The sequence below is a fragment of the Enhydra lutris genome, unplaced genomic scaffold, assembly GCF_002288905.1.
Source record: "Enhydra lutris kenyoni isolate GAN:26980312 unplaced genomic scaffold, ASM228890v2 scaffoldscaffold77, whole genome shotgun sequence".
Classification (NCBI taxonomy): domain Eukaryota; kingdom Metazoa; phylum Chordata; class Mammalia; order Carnivora; family Mustelidae; genus Enhydra; species Enhydra lutris.
The window spans coordinates 2,591,462-2,612,745 of NW_019154161.1; the positions used below are offsets into that span (position 1 = coordinate 2,591,462).

Below are 21,284 nucleotides of genomic sequence, written 5' to 3' on the forward strand. Positions count from 1 at the left end.
AGGCTCCCTGCTGAGCAGGGAGCCTGCTTCCTCCTCTCTCTCTGCCTGCCTCTCTGCCTACTTGTGATTTCTCTCTGTCAAATAAATAAATAAAATTAAAAAAAAAAAAAAAGAACTGGAAGTTAATGTTATCAGTCCCACTTTATAGCTGGGGAAGCTGAAGCAGAGAAGAGGGCCAGCCTTGTGCTAATTTGGCTGCCCCAAATATGTTCCATGAGTAAAAAATATACCCAAGATTTCAAAGGGTTGATATGCAAAAAATGTAAAACATCTCGTTAGCTGTTTCTACGTTGATTACATGCTAAAATGATTGTTCTAAATAAGCTGTGTTAGAGAAAATACATTCCTGTGGCTAACCTCACCGATTTTTAAACATTTTTTTAAATTCTTTTTCTTTTAGGAAGGCTCCACGCCCAATGTGGGGCTTGAACGCAGGACCCTGAGATCAAGAGTCACGTGCTCTACCAACTGAGCCAGCCATGCATCCCTCACTTTTTTTTAAGCATGATACAAGAAAGTTTAAAATGACGTATTCACGGGCGCTTGGGTGACTCAGTCAGTTGGGCGTCTGCCTTCAGCTCAGGTCATGATCCTACAGTCAGTCTCAAGATTGAGCCCCGAGTCGGGCTCCCTGCTCAGTGGGGCACCTCCTTCTCCCTCTGTTCCTTACCCTGCTTGTGCGCTCTTTCAAATAAATAAAGAAAATCTTAAAAAAATAAATAAATAAGTAAGGGGCGCCTGGGTGGCTCAGTGGGTTAGGCCCCTGCCTTTGGCTCAGGTCATGATCCCAGGGTCCTGGGATCGAGCCCCGTGTCAGGCTCTCTGCTCAGCGGGGAGCCTGCTTCCCCCTCTCTCTCTGTCTGCCTCTCTGCCTACTTGTGATCTCTCTCTCTGTATCAAATAAATAAAATCTTAAAAATAAATAAATAAAAATAAAAATAAAAATAAAATGATGTATACAGACCATGACATTTCTAGTAGACTACCACTGTTCTGGAAAAAACTACGGCCCGTTGCTCATTTTCAGAGATCTATAAAATAAGAATGCTTCCTAATTTTTAAAGGATCGGGGACTCTTGGGTGGCTGAGTTGGTTAAGCAACTGCCTTCAGCTCAGGTCATGATCCTGGAGTCCTGGGATCAAGCCCCACATCAGGCTCCCAGCTCAGCAGGGAATCTGCTTCTCCAGCTGACCTCTCTCCTCTCATGCTCTCTCTCTCTCTCAAATAAATAAATAAATAATCTTAAGAAAAAAATAAAGGATCATAAAAACAGAACAAGAAGACATAGCAGAGACCCTGCACCCTGCAAAGCCTAAAATATTTACTAGCTGGCCCTTTACAGAAAAAATGTGCCCAGCTTTGCAGAGAGAAGTAAGCAAAGGGACACCTACTGGGTGCCACCCACGGTTCCATGGAGCTTTAAGGCCTGGATTCTCCAGTTACCTGAGGGAGGTACTAACGAGATCATGTCTATCACCAAATCCATAATCAGGGAGGGTCGACACCAGCCCAGCCCAAAAGTGGCAGAGAATGAACCAGTCAGGTTAAGGCCAAAGCTGGGCTCTCAGCAACGATGCCACCAGCCTGCCCTGACTCCAAGCACACCAACGGGTCTCCGATGTCTGCAGAAGTGATTCAGTCCTGGGGTTGTGTGTCCCCCCATTGTAATGCACACTCGTGTTGTATTTTAAGCATCTGAGTCCTTGCCCGGCCTCATGCCAGCTGGGAGGTGGTGTCGGATGGCTGTGGCTCCAATCCCAGCTCAGCACCCACCAGCGGACTGAGTCCCTCTCCGAACGTGAACTTCCTCATCTGTAAAAGCCCTGTTCTTTCAGCCCAGTGCTGGGCTCCCTGTCGCATGTGCCACTGCCATTGTCAATGTTGGCCAGAATGTACACAGAGAAAGGCTGAGTCTGGTGCTGAGAGCCCAGGCTTCTGGGGCCAACAGAACCAGTGTGGATCCCAATGAAAGTCTAGGCAATGAAAGTCTAGGAAGGCTACTGTGGCACTCTGTGCCTCAGTTTCCTTCCCTGTAAAATGGGAAGAGTAATCCCTATCAAGGGAGGTTATTATAAAGATAAAACTTGGGGGTGCCTTGGTGGTTAGGCATCTGCCTTCTGCCCAGGTCATGATCCCAGAGTCCTGGGATCAAGCCCCACATCAGGCTCCCTGCGCAGTGGGAAGTCTGCTTCTCCCTCTCCCTCAGCCCCTCCCCCTGCTCATGCTTGCACCCTCCCTCCCAAATAAATAAATAAAATCTTAAAAGATAATAATAAATAAATAAAGAAAAAACCTGGAGACAGCAGTGAACATCGCACAACAATGTGCATACACTTAATGGCACTGAATGGTACCGCTTAAACATGGTTAGAATGGTAAGTTTCATGATATGTAAAGGTTACCACAATTAAAGTAAAAAAAAGGAGGGGTACCTGGCTGGCTCAATCCTTGTGGCACATGACTCTATTTTTTTTTTTAAGGTTTTACTTATTTATTTGACAGACATACCACAAGTAGGCAGAGAGGCAGGCAGAGAGAGAGGGAAGCAGGCTCCCCACCGAGCAGAGAGCACGACGCAGGGCTCGATCCCAGGACCCTGGGATCATGACCTGAGCCGAAGGAAGAGGCCTTAACCCACTGAGCCACCCAGGTGCCCCAGGGCACGTGACTCTTGACTAAGGGTCATGAGTTCTAGTCCCATGTTGGGCATTAAGCTCGGTTTTTTAAAAAATTTTAACTAAGTTGGGGCGCCTGTGTGGCTCAGTGGGTTAAGCCTCTGCCTTCGGCTCGGGTCATGATCTCAGGGTCCTGGGATCGAGCCCCACATCGGGCTCTCTGCACAGCAGGGAGCCTGCTTCCTCCTCTCACTCTGCCTGCCTCTCTGCCTACTTGTGATCTCTCTCTGTGTCGAATGAATAAATAAAATCTTAAAAAAAAAAATTTAACTAAGTTAAAAATATGAAGAACAAGAGGCGCCTGGGTGGCTCAGTGGGTTAAGCCTCTGCCTTCAGCTCAGGTCATGGTCCCAGAGTCCTAGAATCGAGCCCAGCCTCAGGCGCCCTGCTCAGTGGGGAGCCTGCCTCTCCCTCTCCCTCTGCTTGTGCACTCTGTCAAATAAGTACATAAAATGTCTTAAAAGAAAATTAAGAACAAAAAAAAAAAGAAAAAAAAAATCACACTAAATTCGTAGTTCTGACTATCTGTCTCAAACCCTGTCCTAAGGAGTTGGCAGCTGTCCCTCTCACCGTCCCAGCTGAAGATCAAATCAGCTTCAGAAGTCATGAAGTTAACATAAAGCAATGTGGGGCACCTGGGTGGCTCAGCTGGTTGCGCGTCTGACTCTTGGTTTTGTCTCAGGTCAAGACAATCTCAGGGTAGAAAACACTAGGCCGGCGTAGGGTTCCACGCTCAGAACAGAGTCGGCTTGAGATTCTCTTTCTCTGTCTACCTCTCCCTCTGTGCCCCCTCTCTCCTTCTCTAAAACAAATAAATAGGGGCGCCTGGGTGGCTCAGTGGGTTGAGCCTCTGCCTTCAGCTTGGGTCATGATCTCAGGGTCCTGGGATCGAGTCCCACATCAGGCTCTCTGCTCAGTGGGGAGACTGCTTCCCCCTCTTTCTCTGCCTGATTCTCTGCCTACTTGTGATCTCTGTCTGTCAAATAAATAAATAAAAATCTTTTAAAAAAACTAATAAATACATTGTTTCCCCCCAAAATGAAATAATGTACACAGGACATAAGGGCATTGAGAAGGACCGGGAGGGATGCAAGAGGAAGGAGCAGGGAATTCTGGGATTGCTGGCTGGTTTGGGGAACGTGACCACTCTGGCATTTTGCTTTGTAATTCTCTAATATACCTCTCATCAATGTTCTTTTGGGTGAAGCAAACACCATGCTAAAAAAAAAAAAAAAAATGACAAGGTATGGAAGACAGAACATGACGTCTGGAATTGGTGGGGTAGGGCAGGGGGCAGAATGTGCCAGAACAGAGAGAGAGAAGGACTAGCCAGGAGGGGACGATGCTGGAAGCTGAGGGATGGGTACATACAGTCTCATTACTCTAGTGGCTCTACTTCTTCCACAATAAGACAGCATAAAAATCATACAGCAGAAGACATATTAAGCTCACCTCACAGAACATACGCAGCAGCAAAGCGTAACAACTGTTAACCTGATAATGAATTCGTCCCACAATACCTCCATCTCAAGAAGCCACACCAGAGAATAAATTAAACTTGATAATGTACATCAAGGGCCAAACATGTTCCTTGCCCCCATTGTCAATACTCAGTCTGTGACACTAACAGGAAGAAAGGCCGTCGTCTCTGATGTCACCATCAAGATGATGATGGCTTGCTGACCCACCAAGGACTTGTTCAGCCTCATGTCCCAGGAGAAGCCTTACATGAGCATCTCATGTCACTCACCCTTGTCAAGCACCTATGCTATGAATCCTCTGATCCAAAATCTCCCCGTCCAATGAACCGAGTACAGCAGCGGTCAGCAAACTTTTTCCATAACGGGGCAGATAAAGATTTTTGGCTTCGTGGGTCAGCTAAGCTCTGCCTCAACTACCTCATTCTGCCACTGTATGGGCAAAGCAGCCCTAGGGGATTTTAAATGCATGGGCATAGGTTGTACGCCAATAAAACTTTATTCATAACAACAGGCAGAGGCCTGGATTTGGCTCCTGGAGGCCATAATTGGCCAAGCCCTGAAGCAGAGTCAATGGAAGCAGGAAATGGGCCGATCTGCAGAGGGTGTCTTAAGATGTGGCCTCACAGTCCCAAATCCTTGGCTATGGGCGTGTGTATTTGTAGGAACATTTTGTTACTACCTCACGTTTCCACCATTATGCTACACCTTGCAAAGCAGCCTGGCTCTCTTGGCTTGAGCAATTAAATTAGAACCTTCACTGAGACCAGCACCTGCCTGCCTTGTTCCTTATTGGAACCCCAGCGCCCAGAATGTCTGCAATAAACGTTAACAATCACTTTTTCCCATTTCCAAGACCTCCCCTCCCCAATCTCAGAGCCCCACGCAGCCGCTGCATGTTCCAGACCCCATCAGCCTGGGAATTCAGGACGGCCCCCGCTGAGCCTGTCATCCAGCAGGCGCTCCGTCACCGCTCTGGGGCCAAATCCCGCGGGCCCAGCTTTCAGACACACTCACCTTGAGAGAAGGGATGTCCTCCGCGCGGATGACAAACTCGTCGCGCTCCCGGAAGATGCCCTCCCCGCCGCTCTCGCCGGCCTCCTCGTCCGTCTCCCCGCACACGGCCGCCGTCTCCTGCTTCTTGGCCAAGTGCAGGGGCCGTGCGTCGGGTGGCTCAGGCTCCTCGGGGGACGGGGCGGCGGGCTCCTCGGGCGCGACGGCCGGCGGGGGCGGCGGCGGGGCGGGCGGCGACGGCAGGGGCGGCGAGCTGGGCACCGGGGCCACCAGGGGGGGCGGCGAGGGCAGGGCGGGCGGCGGGGGTGGTGGGGGCGGCGGAGGCGGCTGCGGCGTCGGGGCAGGAGGCGGCGAGGGCGGGGGCTTCTCCTCCAGCAGCGGGGGCTCTGTGGGCGAGAGGGGCATCAGGGCAAACCCCCGGGCGCGGGGAGGCCCCCTCCGCCTCCACTACATGCGCGGGTCCCTCAGGTCTGCGGTCAGTGTCGGCCAATGTCAATCAGTGTCTGCTCTCAGCCCTTTCAGGCTCCTCTCTTCCCCAGGGTCCCAGCAGCCCTCTTCCTGCTGTGCGCTCCCATACCCCTTCTGATCAACCCGAGTTCCTCACCTAACACCCCAACACCCATCGCTGCTCCAAATCCCACTCATCTCCACTTCTTACTCTTCTGCTGTTACCCTTTGTCCGGTCAAAGCTTGTATCTGTCCCTCCCCGCCCACTTTTTTTTTTTAAGATTTTGCTTTTAAGTAATCTGTACACCCAACATGGACTCGAACGCACGACCCCAAGATCAAAAACAGCATGCTTCACTGACTGAGCCAGCCAGGCACCATGGCCCTCCCCTCCCCGACTTTTCACACCCACTTCTGCCCCCAGATAGGCACAGGAAGCCCAGGTTCCCTTTTCTCCAACATCCTACTAAGCCTTCCCACCTGGAAATGGGGATCTGTCCCTCCCCATCTTTTCCTGGCTTCCACATACTCCCCGCTTCTGTCCCTTTGGGTAGTTAATACCATTACCCAATGTCCCTCCATCAAAATCAGTCGTCCTTTGTCCGACCACCAACCCTTCCTCATCCCTCAACTGTCTCCCACCCCAGTCTATCTCCCCCTTGTCTCCCCTAGTCCCTACAAACTCCTTGCCCTGCCCTGACACAGCTCCTAGTTCCTGAATGCCATTCACCATCCCCAGCACCTCTCCTCTTGTCCCTGAATGTCCCTCCCTATGGCAACAGCTCCTCAACTCCCCCAAAGCCTTTCCACTCTGTCCAAGTCCCTCCCTGAGACCCCTTCCCAGCTCCAGCGCTAACTCGGAGTCCCTGAATTTTCGCCCTATTGCCTCTTTTAGTCCTGCAACACCTCTTAGTTGCCTCAAAGCCCTTGCTGGCTCTCACCTCCCATTTTTTTACCTCCCCTCCTAATTCCCCAATCATTCCTTCTGTGCCTCTACCTCCTCGCTTCCTGCACAGGAGTCTTGTCCTTCCTCCATCCAAGATCTTCCCTGCCCTTTCCTCGGACTGCTCTCTACTCGGGATCATTACTGCCCATTATAGCCCTGATTCCCCATGGGTTTTTCTAATGTCACCCTCTGACACCTTAAAATCCCTCCCTAAAACTGCTTCTTCTCCGTTGTTGTGTCCTTAGCCAGGAGCCTTCCTGACCCTTCCAAGGTTTCACCCCCCAGGGCTCGCTTCCATTTCAGCAAATTCTGACACTGCTCAGAAGGCCCCGGTAGTTCTCATCTACTTCGGCCTCGCATCATCTTGTTCCCTTGCTCCCCGTTTCCCACCTTCCTACAACCCCTGAGAAGTCCCCTCCGTTCCCTAGGATGCCTCTGAGCCCTCAAGCCTCCTCACTAACTGTCCCAAACGTCCTTCTCCGAATCAATGCCTCCATTTCCCCCCATCCAAAGCACCTTAAAATTTGTCCAAAGCCTCTCTCAGGACAGACCACCATCCAGACCTTGCACACCCCAGTCTTTTCCTCTCACCCCCCCCCAAGACCCAATTAATCAATGTTCCAGTCTCTCCCTACCACTCCCACAGACATTCTTCTGTCTTTTACCATACGTCTCTAAATCCTAGCTCCTCAGGCTCCACATCCCCTGGCTGTCTTCAGAACCTCTCAGTACCCTTTCACCTCCCTGTCCCAATCACTTAAAACCTGCTGTCTCCCAGCATTCTCCAGTGTCACCTTGGGGCACCTAAAGCCCACTTAGCATCTGTGGACAGGTCAGAAAATGAGTCCTTTCTCGCACCAGCTGTATGCCCTCAATTTGTGAACTCGCAAATCTACTTCATCTACAGCGTGACTGATGCCTCTTACACAGTGCGCGACCTGCACAACCCACCCCCAAACCATCTTCCCAGAGCTCACCGGGTGTGCCATTGCTGCTGGCACTAGGGAGCCCCGGGAGTGGGGGAGGCCCTGGCACCGCAGCCTCAGCTGCCAAGGAGGGCACATCTGGGGTGGAAGTGTCCTTAGGCCCAGCGAGGGGTGGGTCGTCGAGCGCAGAGATGGCCGAGGAGATGCTCTCCTGCAGGTCCCGGTTCTTGGCCACCGAGTCTTCTTCATCAGAGGAGAAGGAGGGCAGCGTCTCCAGGTTCCGCTTCAGCTCCTCGTCTAGCCGCTTACAGGGTGAAGGGCAGCCCAGCCCCAGACCCTCGCTCTCGGCCGCCTCCAGTGCGCCCCCCAGCCCGAAGGCGCCGGAGGGCGGGGGGTGTGGCACAGTGGGGGCGGTAGGAGGCTGGGGCTGCAGGCCACGGGCGGGCACGGAGGGCGGCACGTTCTTGGGGGGACTGAGCGGGGGTGTCAGGCCGGCCTGGTAGAGCGGCGGATGACGCTTGCCGGACTTGAGGAAGTCCAGGAAGGAGGCCATGAATCCGGACTTCATCTCCGGCTGCTTCTCCTCCACCTCCTTGATCTTGGCTTCTATCTTCTCCCGGGTCAGGCTGGAATCCAGGCTGTTGTGGTCAGCGCCGGATACAGCGTCGCCTGAGGAGGCTCCCAGACCCTCGCCGGCCTTGGGCACAGACAGCTTGATCTAGGTATCAGGACAGTGGGGAGTCAGGGTCCACAAGTCTGGGGCCCCAAGTCCCCTCCCTGCTCAGAGGCTGAGGTGCAGGCCCCCAACACTTCCTTAAGGCCTAGATCACTTTCCCACTTTCAGCCTGTAGAACCCTAGAATCAAAGCCCCCAGAACCCTTCTCTCAGGTTCCAGAATGACAGGACTGGCGGAGGAACGCCCCCTCTTAGCCTCCAGCCCAGGAATCCAGCCTCGAGACCCTCCTCCCATGAGACCCAGGAATCCAGGAACCCCCAATCATGGCTCCTTCAAGACCCAGAACCTAAGAACCCAAGCTTCAATCCCCTATGTTTCCCTTTAGACCCTGAAGTCTCAATTCTCAGATTTCTCTGATGGTGGAAGCCTAGAATCCCAACCCTCAGGTTCATTGCCTCCGAGGCTCAGGAATATAAACCACAGCCCCCACCACACCCCACAACTACAGTCCCAAGCCTTTGCCTTCTCCAACCTTAGACATCTGGACCCCAGTCCTTCTCACCTTAAGTGGCTTCAGGGGCTCCAGCCGCGTGCCCCCCGCCTCCTCAGCCTTCCTGCCCCGACCACGGCCCCGGCCCCGAGGTTTCTTGGCCCCATCAGTGGGCGTGGAGGCTGAGGCTGGCCCAGCAGTGGCGGAGACCTCCAGCGGGCGGATCCGGGGCCTTCCCCGGGGCCGGGGTGGGCCATCACGCTTAGCCTTTGTGGGCTTGCGGCCACGGCGCCTGGGGCCATCCGGGCCTGGGTTGGGTGGACAGAAGTCGATGTCGCCCAGGGGTGAGAGGGCTGGGCGGGAGCGGCAGCTGGACACCAGGTCAGGCAGGCGCCGAGGGTTCAGACGGATGTCAGCAGGCACATCGGCCTTGTCCTCATCCGCCTCAAACTCGTACTCCTGGGCGTACAGCTTCTTGGGTGTCTGGAAGGGCGGGTCACGGCGCCGCAGCAGGTGGAAGGAGGACGTCTTGAGCAGCTTCTTTGGCTTGGTAGAGCAGAAGATGGGCGAGGTGAGGCCTCCCTTGGGCTCCGAGGCAGGCGGCGGCGGTGGCGGTGGCGGCGGTGGTGGCGGGGCCGCCTGGTGGGGCCCGCTCTGGATCAGGCCCAGAGGCTCGGCGTTGACCGTGGAGGGCAGCTCAGGCGGCTTGCTGGGGTCCAGGCCCAGGCCTGGTGTCTCGGGCCCAGCTCCAGACGCCCGACCAGGGCAGTAGGGCCCATAAGGATCATAGGCTGGGGGGCCTGGAGGCGGCCCAGTCCCCGCCTTGGGATCGCCCTCGTCCTCGGGCGGCCCTGCCTTGCCATAGTCGTCCGCTGCCCCTCCGCCAAACATCTCCTCCATGGTGGGGAAGAAGCTGCGCTCCTCATCTTGGAGCAAGGAGTCAGGAAAACAGATGGATGTGAGTGGCACAAAGCGGGGGGCCTTGGTGCCCTGCGGGCTGGGGCTGCGGTAGGCACCGGAGGGATCCTTGCCCTCGGTATTAGGTGGGCCCACGCCAGTGTCACCGGGCCCCGGAGGCAGTGGCTCCAGGGCCCCAAGCAATTCCTGCATGGTGCCCGGCGGCTCCAGACTCTCCTCAGGTCGCAGGCGGGGGCTGGGAGCACCGGGCTCCAGGCCGTGGCTGCGGAGATGGGCCTCGAGCTGGAGGGGCATGGGTGGTGGAGGCGGGGGCGGCGGCGGGGGCGGCTGGGGTGCTCCATCGCGGGTGGCTGACTCCAGGAGATGAACGCCAACTTTGGGGGCGCTGGGAGAGGGGCTAGGGGCATGGCTGAGGACTGAGGGGAGCAGCTGTGGGGGCGGAGGTGGGGGCAGCACCAGTGGGAGGTCAGGGCCCCCGGCCTCCAGGAGGAGGCCATGGGGTGTGGGTTGGGCAGGCTGAGCTGTGGGAGGTGGGGGTGGTGGGCTCTTTTGGAGGAAGGCCCCCAGCTCCTTGGCACCTGCCCCATAGTGGACAACTGAAGTGGCCAGCCCCTCTTGGGTCTCGCCACCCCGTTCTGGCCCTTTCTTCTTCTCCTTCAGCCTCCCCAGGCCCAGCTCCAGGGCTGCCGTGGTACCCTCATCAAGGCTGCCACTGCTGCGGATAACGCTCTGTAGATGATACCTCTGAGGGTCTTCCTTAGCCAGCTCGTAGGGTGTGCCCGGTGGGCCCCCGGCCCCACCACTACCCCCAAGTCCCTTGGAGGCATCTGCCGCCCCATCTTCCCCCACCAAGCCGTCTGCCCCTGAGGTCCGCGGGGGGCTAGGAGCCTGCAGGAGATGCTGGATGAGGAACTCCTCATCTTCCGTGCGCTCGGCAGGAGGGCCGCCGGGCCCCGCCAGCAGCTCCGAGCCATCCCCCTTGCCTTTGTAGCCCCCTGCTCCGGCTGCATAGCTGCCGGCTCCTGGGGGTGCCAGGAACGGGGCTGACGCCAGGACGGAACTCAGATATTTGCCGGGGGCCCCCGGAGAGCCGACTCCGGGTGGGCGGCCAGGGGCGGGCGGCGACTGCAGTGGGCGGATGATGTGAGAAGGGCTGGCCTCCCCACCACCCCCCAGAGAGCTGGGCCCCCAGCCACCTCCGTGACCCGAGAGCGCAGGGGAATGGCCAGTGCTGTAGCTGAGCGAGGGGCTGGCCGTGGGCAGCCCCTGGGAGTGGGCAGCTGGCCCTGGGTATGGCTCACCCTGAACCCCATAGAGCTGCCCCTGCAGCTGATCTGGGGAGTAGCTCTGGCACGTGGCTAGGCTGGGAGGTGGGGGGCCACTGGGAGGCTGCGGGGGCCCCCCTGAGTAGCTCGGGCCTTTGCTCAAGTCCTGGGCTTGACCCCCCCCAAACCCTTGCCCGTAGGCCTGGGGTCCTAGAAGCCCTTGGGGCTGACCAGGAGAATAGGCTTGGCCACCTGCCCCACCAGCCCCAGAGGCCTTCCCGGTGGCATAGGCGGCTGCTGGCCCACCCAGACTCTGGCATTTGGGTGTGGCCGTCGAACGGGGTGGTGGGGGTCTGTTGGCACCACCCGCAGCTGCTCCATAGCCACCTTTGCCTGTCTTGTAACCGGGCGACTGAATGATGGGGCGGTAACCTCCACCGCCACCCCCTGCCCCACCTCCCCCAGCCGCCTCAGGGCCCGCAGCCCGGCCCGATGCTCCAGCCGCTGCTCCACTGGGCCCGGCCTTGCTAGGCTCACCAGCACCAGGAGAGGGCTCCCCACCGCCCAGGGGGCTGCAGGCCAGGTTAGCCCTGTGGCCCATGGAGGGATAGCTGCCTCCACAGCTCAGATAGTGCTGGAGGGCGTGGGCTGGGGGCGGGGGCGGCGGGGGCTGGGCACTGGCCGGCCGCTGGTAGTGTTTGATGACGGTGTCCTGGCGGGGCAGGGCCCGCTCGGGTGGTGGGGGGCCTGGGGCAGCACCCGAGAAGTTGTACAGCTGCGGGGAGGACTGTTCGGCGGCGGCAGCGGCGGCAGCAGAAGAGGAAGCCAGCAGGTTGAACTGAGTCGGGAGGTGGCGGGGAGGTGGCGGGGGGTCTGGGGGGCCGGGGCGGTATGGAGGGGTCTGGGCCGGGCCGAGACCAGCGGGCCCCAGGACACCGCCCCCCGCCAGGCGCTCGAAGCCCAGTGAGGATGGCACTGTGGGTGCCTGCGAGGGCTTCAGGTGCAACACGTCATGAGGGGACAGGAGCCCATTAGCTGGGGGGCTGAATGGGGGGTCTTGGAGGCTGAGGGATGAGGGCACTGGGAAGGGGCGGCTGCCAAAGGAAGCCGGGTGCTGGTAGGCCGACAGGGCAGAGGAGGATGGAAAGGTGCTGGAACCCGGCAAGGCGCCTGAAATGAAGAGCTCCGTGGGGCCCGGCGTGTGCATGGCTGGGGACAATGAAGAAGACCACAGGTCAGGGCAGACCACATGCCAGCCCCACCCTGGCACTCCTGGGCCGGCGCTAGGCTTACCTGTTTGCCAGGAAGGACTGCGGAACTGGGAGAGGAGAGAGGAGGCAGAGGGGCCAGGCTGGGGGCCCCGGGACTCCAGGGCCGAGATGAGGTTCATGACGGAGGCGTCGGGCCCTGCTGAGCCCGCGTGGTGGAGGCCAGTGTCGAAGAGTCCAGAGAGGCCTGGCCAAGGACAAGGGGGCAGAGTCAGCTAAGTGGCAGAGTTAAAAGGGAAAAGGAAAAAGGCCAAAAGCAAGTTGGGTCAGGGAAAAGGGCTGGAGAAAGCAAAGAGGGAGATTCAAAGAGGATCAAGTGAACACAGCCAAACTAAGGAGGCAGGGCTGAGGACAACGAAGGGGAAAAGGGAGCCAATCAGCAGGATGAAGTATACCCCAGTCATTAGGGCAGGGAACCCAGGAGAGGAAATGTAGGCAAAGGAGGGGGGCAGGGGAGACACAAAAGGATTTGGGCAATTCTAGCAAGGAAGGGGAAGGTATGGGGTAACCAAGTCCACTTAGAAGCACTGGGAGGACAGGCCAAAAGGGGTTGATTAAAAGTGGAAGGATCCCAGAAAAAAAGGGGGGGGGCAAGAATAAAGGGAAGGAACCAACCAGGAAAGTTAAGGATCAAATCGGACAATATAATCTCCTTGTTGGTTCAGCCAGGAAGGAGGGAACCAATCAGAAGCCCTAGAGGTAGTTCTACACAGGGAAGAATAAGGTGGTGGGCAAACCCAGGAAAAAAAGGTAAGGTCCAAAGACTTAGAGCCATTCAGGAAGAAAAGGAATCAGGAAGAACGAATTCACAGGACCAAGAAGCCAAAGGACAGGTAAACCCAGAAAGAAAGGACTGGGGTGGGATAGAGAGGAGGAAAAGCCTGGAAGAGAAGGTGGGATTTGGGGGCTGAGGGGACGGGGCCAATTGGAGCGAAAGAGGCGGGGCCAGAGACAAGGGTGGACGAATCCAGCGTGAAATTGAGCAGGGACCAGCAGCCTCAGAGGCAACCAATCAGAGGAGAGGTAGCAAGGGGCGGGCCGGGACATAGGGCACGGCCAATTAGGAGGGGTGGAACTTTCAGCAGCCAACCAGCTGCCTCGGAGGGAGGGCCAGCCCAGGCGGGGCAGGACGGGGGCCGTACCTGCCGGGTGGTGGTTGGTGGCATAGCTTTGCAGTGGGTGGGGGGCCGCGTAGGCCTGGCGGTGTAAGATGTCGGTCTCGGGGTGCGAGGTCCTGGAGCTGCCATAGACCAAGCTGGGAGGAAGGGAGAGATGTTAGGGTGTCCTCCAAAGCTGCCCTAGAAGGGAACTCAGCAAATCCCCCGGGGTGAGGGGGAAATCTTCCAGCTGACTGGGGGTTATCCTAAGGAACCTTGGGCCCTAAAGGAAAGAAGACAAGGGAATCGGGGTACCCAACGAAAAGAGCCATGAAACATTCCCCAATAAATACAGCCCAGATAGTCTCACGTTTACAAACACAGCCATGCACAGAGACGAGACAAACAGAAGAGGGTGAAGAGTCAGAGGAAGCACCTCAAGTTGAGAATGTGAAAGGCATGGACCTCCTACCCAGCCCACCACCCCCTGGATGACACGAGGCCCTGGGGCCAACCTGAGAGGTGCATAAGGACGCCCACTCTACTGCACACACGTGGGAACACATGGCCCTGAACTTCATGGGGTGATGCAGAGTTGGGAGAAGGTAGATTGTTCCCCAAACGGCTGGGATGCGGGGTGGGGAAGGGATAGGACTAGGGGAAAGTACCAGGTACAAGTGCGACCAAGAACAACGTCCATCCCCGGGGGTTGAGGTTCAAATGTATGGCCCCTTGCAAACCCAGGTATGTGTGCAAACGACGATCCAGCTCACTCGTGGGGAAGGAAACATACAGAGCGCTAAGTCCCAAATGGAAAATCCTAACACATGTGGGATCATGCCCAACCACGCTGGGTAACCCAGGGGGCGGGGGGCTGGGGACAGGTGAAGAGTGAGGGCAGAACATACACATCAGGAAAGGGGCTGATTCGCAGGTGAGCCGGCTACCAACTAAGCACGAACAGGGCCCACGCTCACACACACAACCACACACCACGGAAACATCTGAATCTTCCCATGCAACGGCCCCGATTCACGGCTCGGACTCGAGAGGTCAAATACTCCACTCCTCGCCATCAACTAGGATTCTCTGCCTTTGGGGGTGGGGGAGCTAAAGGGGGCGTGCCTCAGATTCCAGGACCCCCCCTTACACACACAGAACCCCAGCTTGGAAAGGGGGCGGGGCCCTGTGCCCACTCTGCGCGCGGAATTTCGGTGGGGGGAGGCCGAGTGGCGCGGCCTCGCGCAGTCCCGGAACAATAGGACGGGAGGGGGGGCGCCCCCCAGGTCTGCGTTCTAATTCTCCTTTCCATCCCACCTTAGCAAGAGCAGAGCCTGGGACCCAGGGGGTAGGAATCAGCAAGCCGGGAATCCAAGGATGGGGGGAAATCCAGGCCTTGCTTCGCCAGTCCCTCCCACCTTCCCGGGGCCTTCCCGTCCGAAATTGTTTTGCACCCCCATTTCCCCGCTGCATCTTTCCCTTTGCATGCCGGAGCTGGCTTTGGCGGAGTTTGCAATTTGCAAACTGGGGCGGCGGCGTTGTTGCAAACCGAGGAAGGCCGCTCCCTTGCAAGCCGGAGGGGAGTTTGCGATGCACGCGTCGCCAGGCGGGCCAGGCCCGGCCCGGCTGGGCCCCCACCCCTTGGCCCCTTCCTCCAGGCCACCCTCGGCTCCTTACCTAGCTTTCGCTGACCTCTCGTAACTCCATCCCGCCCCGGCGCCGAGCGGGTCCCCGAAGCCGGCGCTGGGGTAGTTCCTGTCCATGAATTGGCCGCGGTGGAAATTGGGGGGAGGGGGAGGGAGGGAGGGAGGGAGGGGGCGCGCGCGCGCTCTCCTCCGCCGCCGCTCCCTCCGCTGCTGCTTTTTTTTTCCTCTCTCTCTCTCTCTCTCTCTCTCTCTTTTTCTTTGCAGCCGCCGAAGGCCCGGGAAGGCCCCGGGCTGGGGAGGGAGGGGGCAGGGGCGGAGGGGCGGGCAAGGGAGGGGGTGCAGCCGCCGAGCCAAGGAGGGGGAAGGGGGGTTCCCCCTGGAGGGAAAGGGGGGTAGGAGGGACCCCGCTGTCTCCGCCTTTGCCCCGGCGCTTGCAAGAGAGAAGGGAGGGCGCGCGCTCAGGAGGGGGCGTCCCGGGCGGCCCCGGGGTGGGTGCGGGCGCTGGGTGCTCGCTCTCTCGCCGCCGCCGCCGCCGCCTCCTCCTCCTCTGCGCTCACGGTGCAGCCATCTTTGCACAAGGCGGCTGGGGGAGGGGGTAGGGGAAGGGGGGGCGGGCGGCGGGGGGGGTGGCTGCGCGCCGCCCCCCCCCCCAACCCCCCCCAAAAAAAAAAAAAAAAAAAAAAAAAAAAAAAAGAGAGCGAGAGAGAGAGGGAGCGCTAGATACTAAGCGCTAGCAGGGCCTGGGGGTGTAGGGCGCAGCGTTTGTACAGAAAGCCAACTCCGCCGCGCGCAGACGGCGAATGCAATTCAGTTTATTTAGTTTTTTTTTTCCGCCTTGTTTCACTTTTTGTCTCTTTTACAAAGGTTCTTTATTTAAGAGAGGAGCTCAACTCCAGTCTCCCGGTGCAATGCGAGCCCTCCCCCCAAAAGCACTCTTGCATATATGTCCCCCACCCTTTCCCTGGGTTGCAGAGCGCCCGCGAGCGTGCACGGGGAGCACACGAAAACATGCATGTGCATACGCAGGGCCCTGCGTGTGCGTGACCCATAGCACTGTAAGGCGATGGCCTTGTCACACCTGCTCACTCACGCGAGTGGGTATACCCGGCCTACGCGCCGGGGTCCGAGTTTCCACGGACGCCTACCCGGGGGGTAGGACTGGCGGTACCCCTCCTCCCAGTCAGAAAAGGCTGGGGGCCCGCGAGTAGCCGGGACGAGGGTACACGTTGGCCGGGGATGTGCGCGTATCCGTACTCGGCGGAAACACGTGTGCCAGGGTAGGCCTCGGGCCGGACGACCCCTACTCCCATCACTCCCCGATCTCAGCTACGTAGTTTAAGAGGCATGGGGGCTCTGAAATCCGCTGTGAATCTGGGGAACTTCGGCTCCGAAACAGCTCCTCACCGAGGCCTCCTGAGGCTGCAAGGGGAGGGGCACAACGGGGAGTCAAAGACCCGGCTGTTTTTCCCCCCTGAACCAAGACCACTCCGACCCGCCCGCGGGCGTCTCAGCCAATCGCAGACCCTCTGGGCACAAGACCCACCCTCCCGTAAAGCTCCACACAGACAACACTGGACCACGCCCCCACGCTCCAAGCCTCGCCCCGGATAATAAGCTCGAAATTCCAAGTCCCGCCCCTGAGACCACGCCCCTCCTCCCGCTGCATCCTCCCCTCCGCGCCCCACCCCCGGGGAGAAGCCCAGCCCAGTACCTGGTGTAGGGGGGCGGAGGTGCATCATGCACCCCAGAGGCCGCCAGCGCCTGCTCGTAGGTGGGGAGGCCTGGGGGTGGGGGTGGAGGCAGGGGCGTCGGCGGGCCTAGGTCGCCCGGGGGACTCAGGGGATTAATGAGCTCAGCTCTGTGGACAGAAAGTACACCGTTAGCAGGGGAAACCTACAGGATGGACTTGGGAGAGGGCAGGTGGGAAGACCTAGGGACATAGAGACTCTGAGGGTGGCAGGGGGACACAAGTGGAAGGGAGAAAGAGCAGGGAGAAAGAAGGTCACCTTCAGCCTGACCCTCCACTCAGAATGACAGGCAGACGAACAGAGACAGGCAGAGACAGAAATCAACTGCTGAGACACACTCTTATTCACAGACACACATGCGTTACAGCTACAGGGAGAGCAATGGAGAAAAAGACAGCCCCTCAGAGAGACAGGCAGACACATACAGAAGCCAACACAACACAGAGAGACACCCACTCACAAATTTCCCAGTGCCGCTCTTAACAATAAACTCTTCTGAAAAATCCCCAGACCGGCCATACTTTCCAGACTGACACTCGAGCACTTTCTTGGACCCTGCCACTGAGAACCACATACCTAGACAACTCATAAGGTGTGCGCGCACACACACACACACACGTGTGCTACAGCCTGTCACCAGAGAAACTGACATGTCACGGACACCCAGAGACCCCACGCTGCAGCCTCATCAGATACAATACACACAGTAATAATCACGCAAAACCCAGTACCATGGAGACAGGCAGCAAATGCTGATCGAGCTCCTACTGTGTACAAGGTACTGTGGTTATAGTCAGACAGACAAACGACAATACTCATCCACACACAGCCTCACGGTCTGACTCTCCACCTGATGGTCTCCTCAGATCCTTCCTCAGCGCCCACCTGTCTCAATCCCTGACTTGTCTCCTGAGGTCCACCCTTCCTCCTTCCTGTTCACCCTGCTTTCCAGCCTTTGGGCCCCTTCTCTCTGAATGCCCCTTACTCTTGAGGACAGGACTGCTGGCCTCTGCCTGGTCGGCAATGCAGATACCAAAAGGCTCCCAAGCTGGCCAGGACAATGAGCAGGATCCCAGACGTCAGCCCGACCACCAGGCCTGCTACGTCCACTGGTCCACGCCCTGAAATGGAGGTGGGGGGCGACACTGTGTCAGGAGCTATCACTTACCGCAATAACCCAATACTTTCCCCTGAGGCAGGAGTACAGACCAAGAAGCAACGCAGAACCGGGGCCACTTCCTAGGTGTGTGACTCCAAGCAACTCAACACATTTGGTTCTCTAAGCCTCGGTTTGCTGCTCTGTAAAATGGGAACAATAACTCCTTCCCCATGCATTGTGGAAATTCATTGAGCTCAAACACATAAAGGATCTAGGATAACTCCATCTAGGGCTAAAAAAATATGGCAGTGGGATCCCCATGGTGACAGAGGCCCCTCCCTGGACACAGCGTGGTTCAAGTCCCCCCAAACAAAACCCATCTGCTAAGAGGGCAATGGACACACTGAAGGTGGGGGTGGGGAGCTCAAGCAGGCAACTGGAGATTACCAGATTTAGCAAATGCCCACTCTGAGCATCACCAGATTTAGCAAATAATAATATATGATACCCAATTAAACATTCATTTTAGATACAAAATGAATTTTTTTTTTAGTGTATGTCCCTTGGAGTATTTAGAATATACTAAAAAAATTTATTTGTGTGTATTTGAAATTCAAATTTAACCGATGGGGGGGGGTCCTGTGTTTTATCTGGCACCCCTCCCCCCTCAGGAACATAGTCCCTTTACCACACCCAGGCCACAGGGGGCCAAGACCTCAACACTGAAGAAAGGGCAGAATCACAGGAAGGTTTCTGAACTGACCAGAAGCTATGAAAACTTCATTTATCAGTGCAGGAATTTCGGGACCTTCCCCCACCCCAATAATAGTTTTGAGGGTGTCTAGAACTCAGGTGAACCTTTTGCTAGGACCCTAGGCCTTTAGCCATCCCAGGCCACGTGTCTGAGGGGAAGCAGACACAGGGATAACTCCAGCTTGATGAGGCCCTCCGGGGTCTTGCAGCTGGGGACACTTCCTCTAGCACTGGGTTGGGAGCTTTGGTCAAATGGTAAACCCCAGGATTTTAGCCCCCTTAGCAAAGAGCTACACTGAGAAGGCAGGCCCTCCGGATTCTGACATGTTCCAGGTGGATTCAAGGAGCCACCAGGCCTCACTAGGCCTGCAGTGAGGTAGTCACCTCCCCTAGCAACCAGGCTCCAGTGTGAGGACTCCCGCCCAGACCTAGGGCTTGTTGCTAAGGGGCATCCACCCCTAGCAACCAGACCACCAGAAGAGGGGGGGTGCATCTGGTACAGGCAGGGGGTTCCTCCCTGGGCAGTGGGTATTGGGTCCTGAGCCTGGCTAGGTGTGGTTGCTAGGGAGGCCTCTCTGGTAACCAGGCCAAGGCTGGGATGGGGCTGTGGGGGAGGGGAAGCCAGCCAGGTAGTGAGTGCTGCGGGCTTCCTTGGTCCGGCCTGGCCAGGCCTGGTTGCTAAGGAGCAGTCCCCCCTTAGCAACAAGACTGCGGCCATGGTGGGGCCTTAGAACTCACAGGAAGGGGTGGGGGTGGACAGCCTGGGCAGGTGAGGAAGCACAGGCTTCCACCACCTGGCCTGGCCTGGCCAGGCCCCGTTGCTAGGGAGCAGTCCCCCTAGCAACCAAGCTGCAGAAGGGGCTGGGCTCTGGATTCCAAAGCGGAGCTCAGGTGGGTCGGCCTCTGAGCCCGAGGCCTCACAGGCCCCAGGGCTGTAACCCCTCTCCACCTGTACTTCCTTCTTCCTAGAGACAGAAGACTCCCTCCAAATGAGGTGTGGTGGGCTCCTCAGGCAGGGACTCTAGTCTCAAAGGAGGGGCCTCTTCTAATAACCACCTCCAGCATACTCAGGGAGCATGGGATTTGGAGGAGGCAAATTTGGGGTCGGGGATGTTGGATCAACCTCCAGGAGAAAGGGCTGCCTTAGCTGCCCAGAACGAGAGCTACCCCCCCACACACCTCCCTCCCTTTCACTCACCTCGTTTGCCATTGTAGATGTAGCTCTCCCAAAAGCGCTCCTTGAAAGGATGGAAGTCGAGCAGATGGAAAGACAGCATGTCAATGGGAGCTTCCATACCCCCCGCACCAGCCCACCCTGATTTCTGAGACCCCGGGTAGAGGGAATTGTGGGCCAGAACATCCCAGGGCCTGGAGAGGCTCTCACAGTCAGAGTATTGTCCTCAAAACACTCCCTCGCCTCCTCCCAGGAACATCGCTCCTCATAACACTCCCGTTCCAGGTTTCCTGGCGTGAGCAGCTCCAGGTCCCAGTGATTGGCTCGTGGAATCCGTCTATGGCTTCCTAGAAAGCTCTGGGCCTCTGGGGAGTCCCGGAAGACTCCTGGACCTAAAGGACATGAAGGACAGAAAAATGGAGAGTTCCTAAGACTGGGGACATGGAGGAACCCGGGCCTAAGGGAACTGAGAACTGTGGAGTCCTGGCAGAGAAGAGGACTAGAGGCAAGGGTTCCTGAGTCCAGGGAAGGTGGACTGGGGGGGGGGGGGGCTGTGCCTGGACACCAGCTCATCCCATAAACACTCACCTTGGTCTTGCTCCCCACCAGGTGAGGTGTCTGAGCAGGTGGTCAGTCCCAGGTACAGCAGTAGCAGAGAGGGGTAGCCCCTCATATTTTATGAACACCTGAAACCAGGAGCAGTATCAAGTGCCTCAGCCCCTGGGGAATGAGGCAAGGTCCTCCCGACTGGACGCTATGGTCCGTGATAATAGTCATAGCAGACACTCATGTAGCCTGTATTCTGGGCCAGGTCACTGAGCTACTGTTCAAGGTAGTTTCCCTGTAGCAACTCAATTTAATTTTCACAGCCATGCTATTATTATCCCCATTTTACAGATGAGGAACATGAGGCACAGAGAGGTAAAAGAATTGCCCAAGGTCATATGATTTTGCCAGATTCAGAAGCAGGATTTGAGCGAAAGAAGCGTGCCTCCCGAGACTGGGGCAGGGAGCTCGTATTTTTCCTCTACCATGTCTGCGGCACCCAGCACGAATCTTGGCACATAGTAGGTGCCCATAAACATGTCCATCGGTGATCAGGATTCCTTTCTTCCTAGTAATTTCCACCTACACTTGCCTCTCCCTGTGCCCATTGCCACATCCACCTCCAAAAGATGAAAGATTACAGGAGAGACAAGAGCAGGAGAGGCAAAGAGCCTATATTCTTGGGTCCAAGGGGAGAAGGGAGTGGAGGTCCTGGACTTCTGGGGCTGGCGGACGGGAACTTCTGAGTCCCAGCTGGGCAGGGAGCCAAGAAGCCAGAGTCCCCAAGCCAGGTTCTGCCTCCAGGGGACATTCACTTACCTGCCCAGACTTGTGAGCGCTTTCCCTTCCTTTTTAATCGGGGCTTCCTCCGCCAGCTGCGGCCAGCTGTGAATGAGGGACAGGGGAGAGGGGAGGGGAGAGGTAGGAGGGGTACCCCTCTCCCGGGAATCCACACGATCCCGGTTTCTGGCAGAGGGGCGGGGTTTGTGATTACCTGCCCTGGGCGGGACTCAGGTAAGGGACAAAGTATTTAAAGGGACCTTAGGAGGAAGGGCCCAAGGTCCAGAGAGTCCTGAGGGAAGCCAGGGTCTCCGACACCGTGGAGGCACTTAGGGGA

The 21,284-nt window shown here is 57.3% G+C and overlaps 2 protein-coding genes across 2 annotated transcripts in view; both read right to left on the reverse strand.

Moving 5' to 3' along the window:
• Positions 1–14,992, reverse strand: part of LOC111160626 (proline rich 12) — a 27,473-nt gene extending 12,481 nt beyond the window's left edge. Inside the window, 6 exon segments of the mRNA XM_022523849.1 lie at positions 5,172–5,554; positions 7,539–8,205; positions 8,726–12,045; positions 12,130–12,291; positions 13,247–13,359; positions 14,879–14,992. Coding sequence (XP_022379557.1) covers positions 5,172–5,554; positions 7,539–8,205; positions 8,726–12,045; positions 12,130–12,291; positions 13,247–13,359; positions 14,879–14,964 — 4,731 coding nt within the window. The 5' untranslated portion in view covers positions 14,965–14,992.
• Positions 14,993–16,014: 1,022 nt separating this feature from the next.
• LOC111160823 (proline rich and Gla domain 2) lies at positions 16,015–21,140 on the reverse strand. Its single transcript, XM_022524179.1, has 7 exons — positions 20,987–21,140; positions 20,210–20,307; positions 19,832–20,013; positions 19,646–19,685; positions 17,581–17,716; positions 16,559–16,705; positions 16,015–16,266 (listed from the first exon to the last, which is right to left on the reverse strand). The coding sequence occupies exons 2-7, from the start codon at positions 20,292–20,294 to the stop codon at positions 16,248–16,250; spliced, it is 609 nt and encodes a 202-aa protein (XP_022379887.1). The 5' UTR covers positions 20,295–20,307; positions 20,987–21,140; the 3' UTR covers positions 16,015–16,247.
• Between the last annotated feature and the right edge of the window lie 144 nt (positions 21,141–21,284).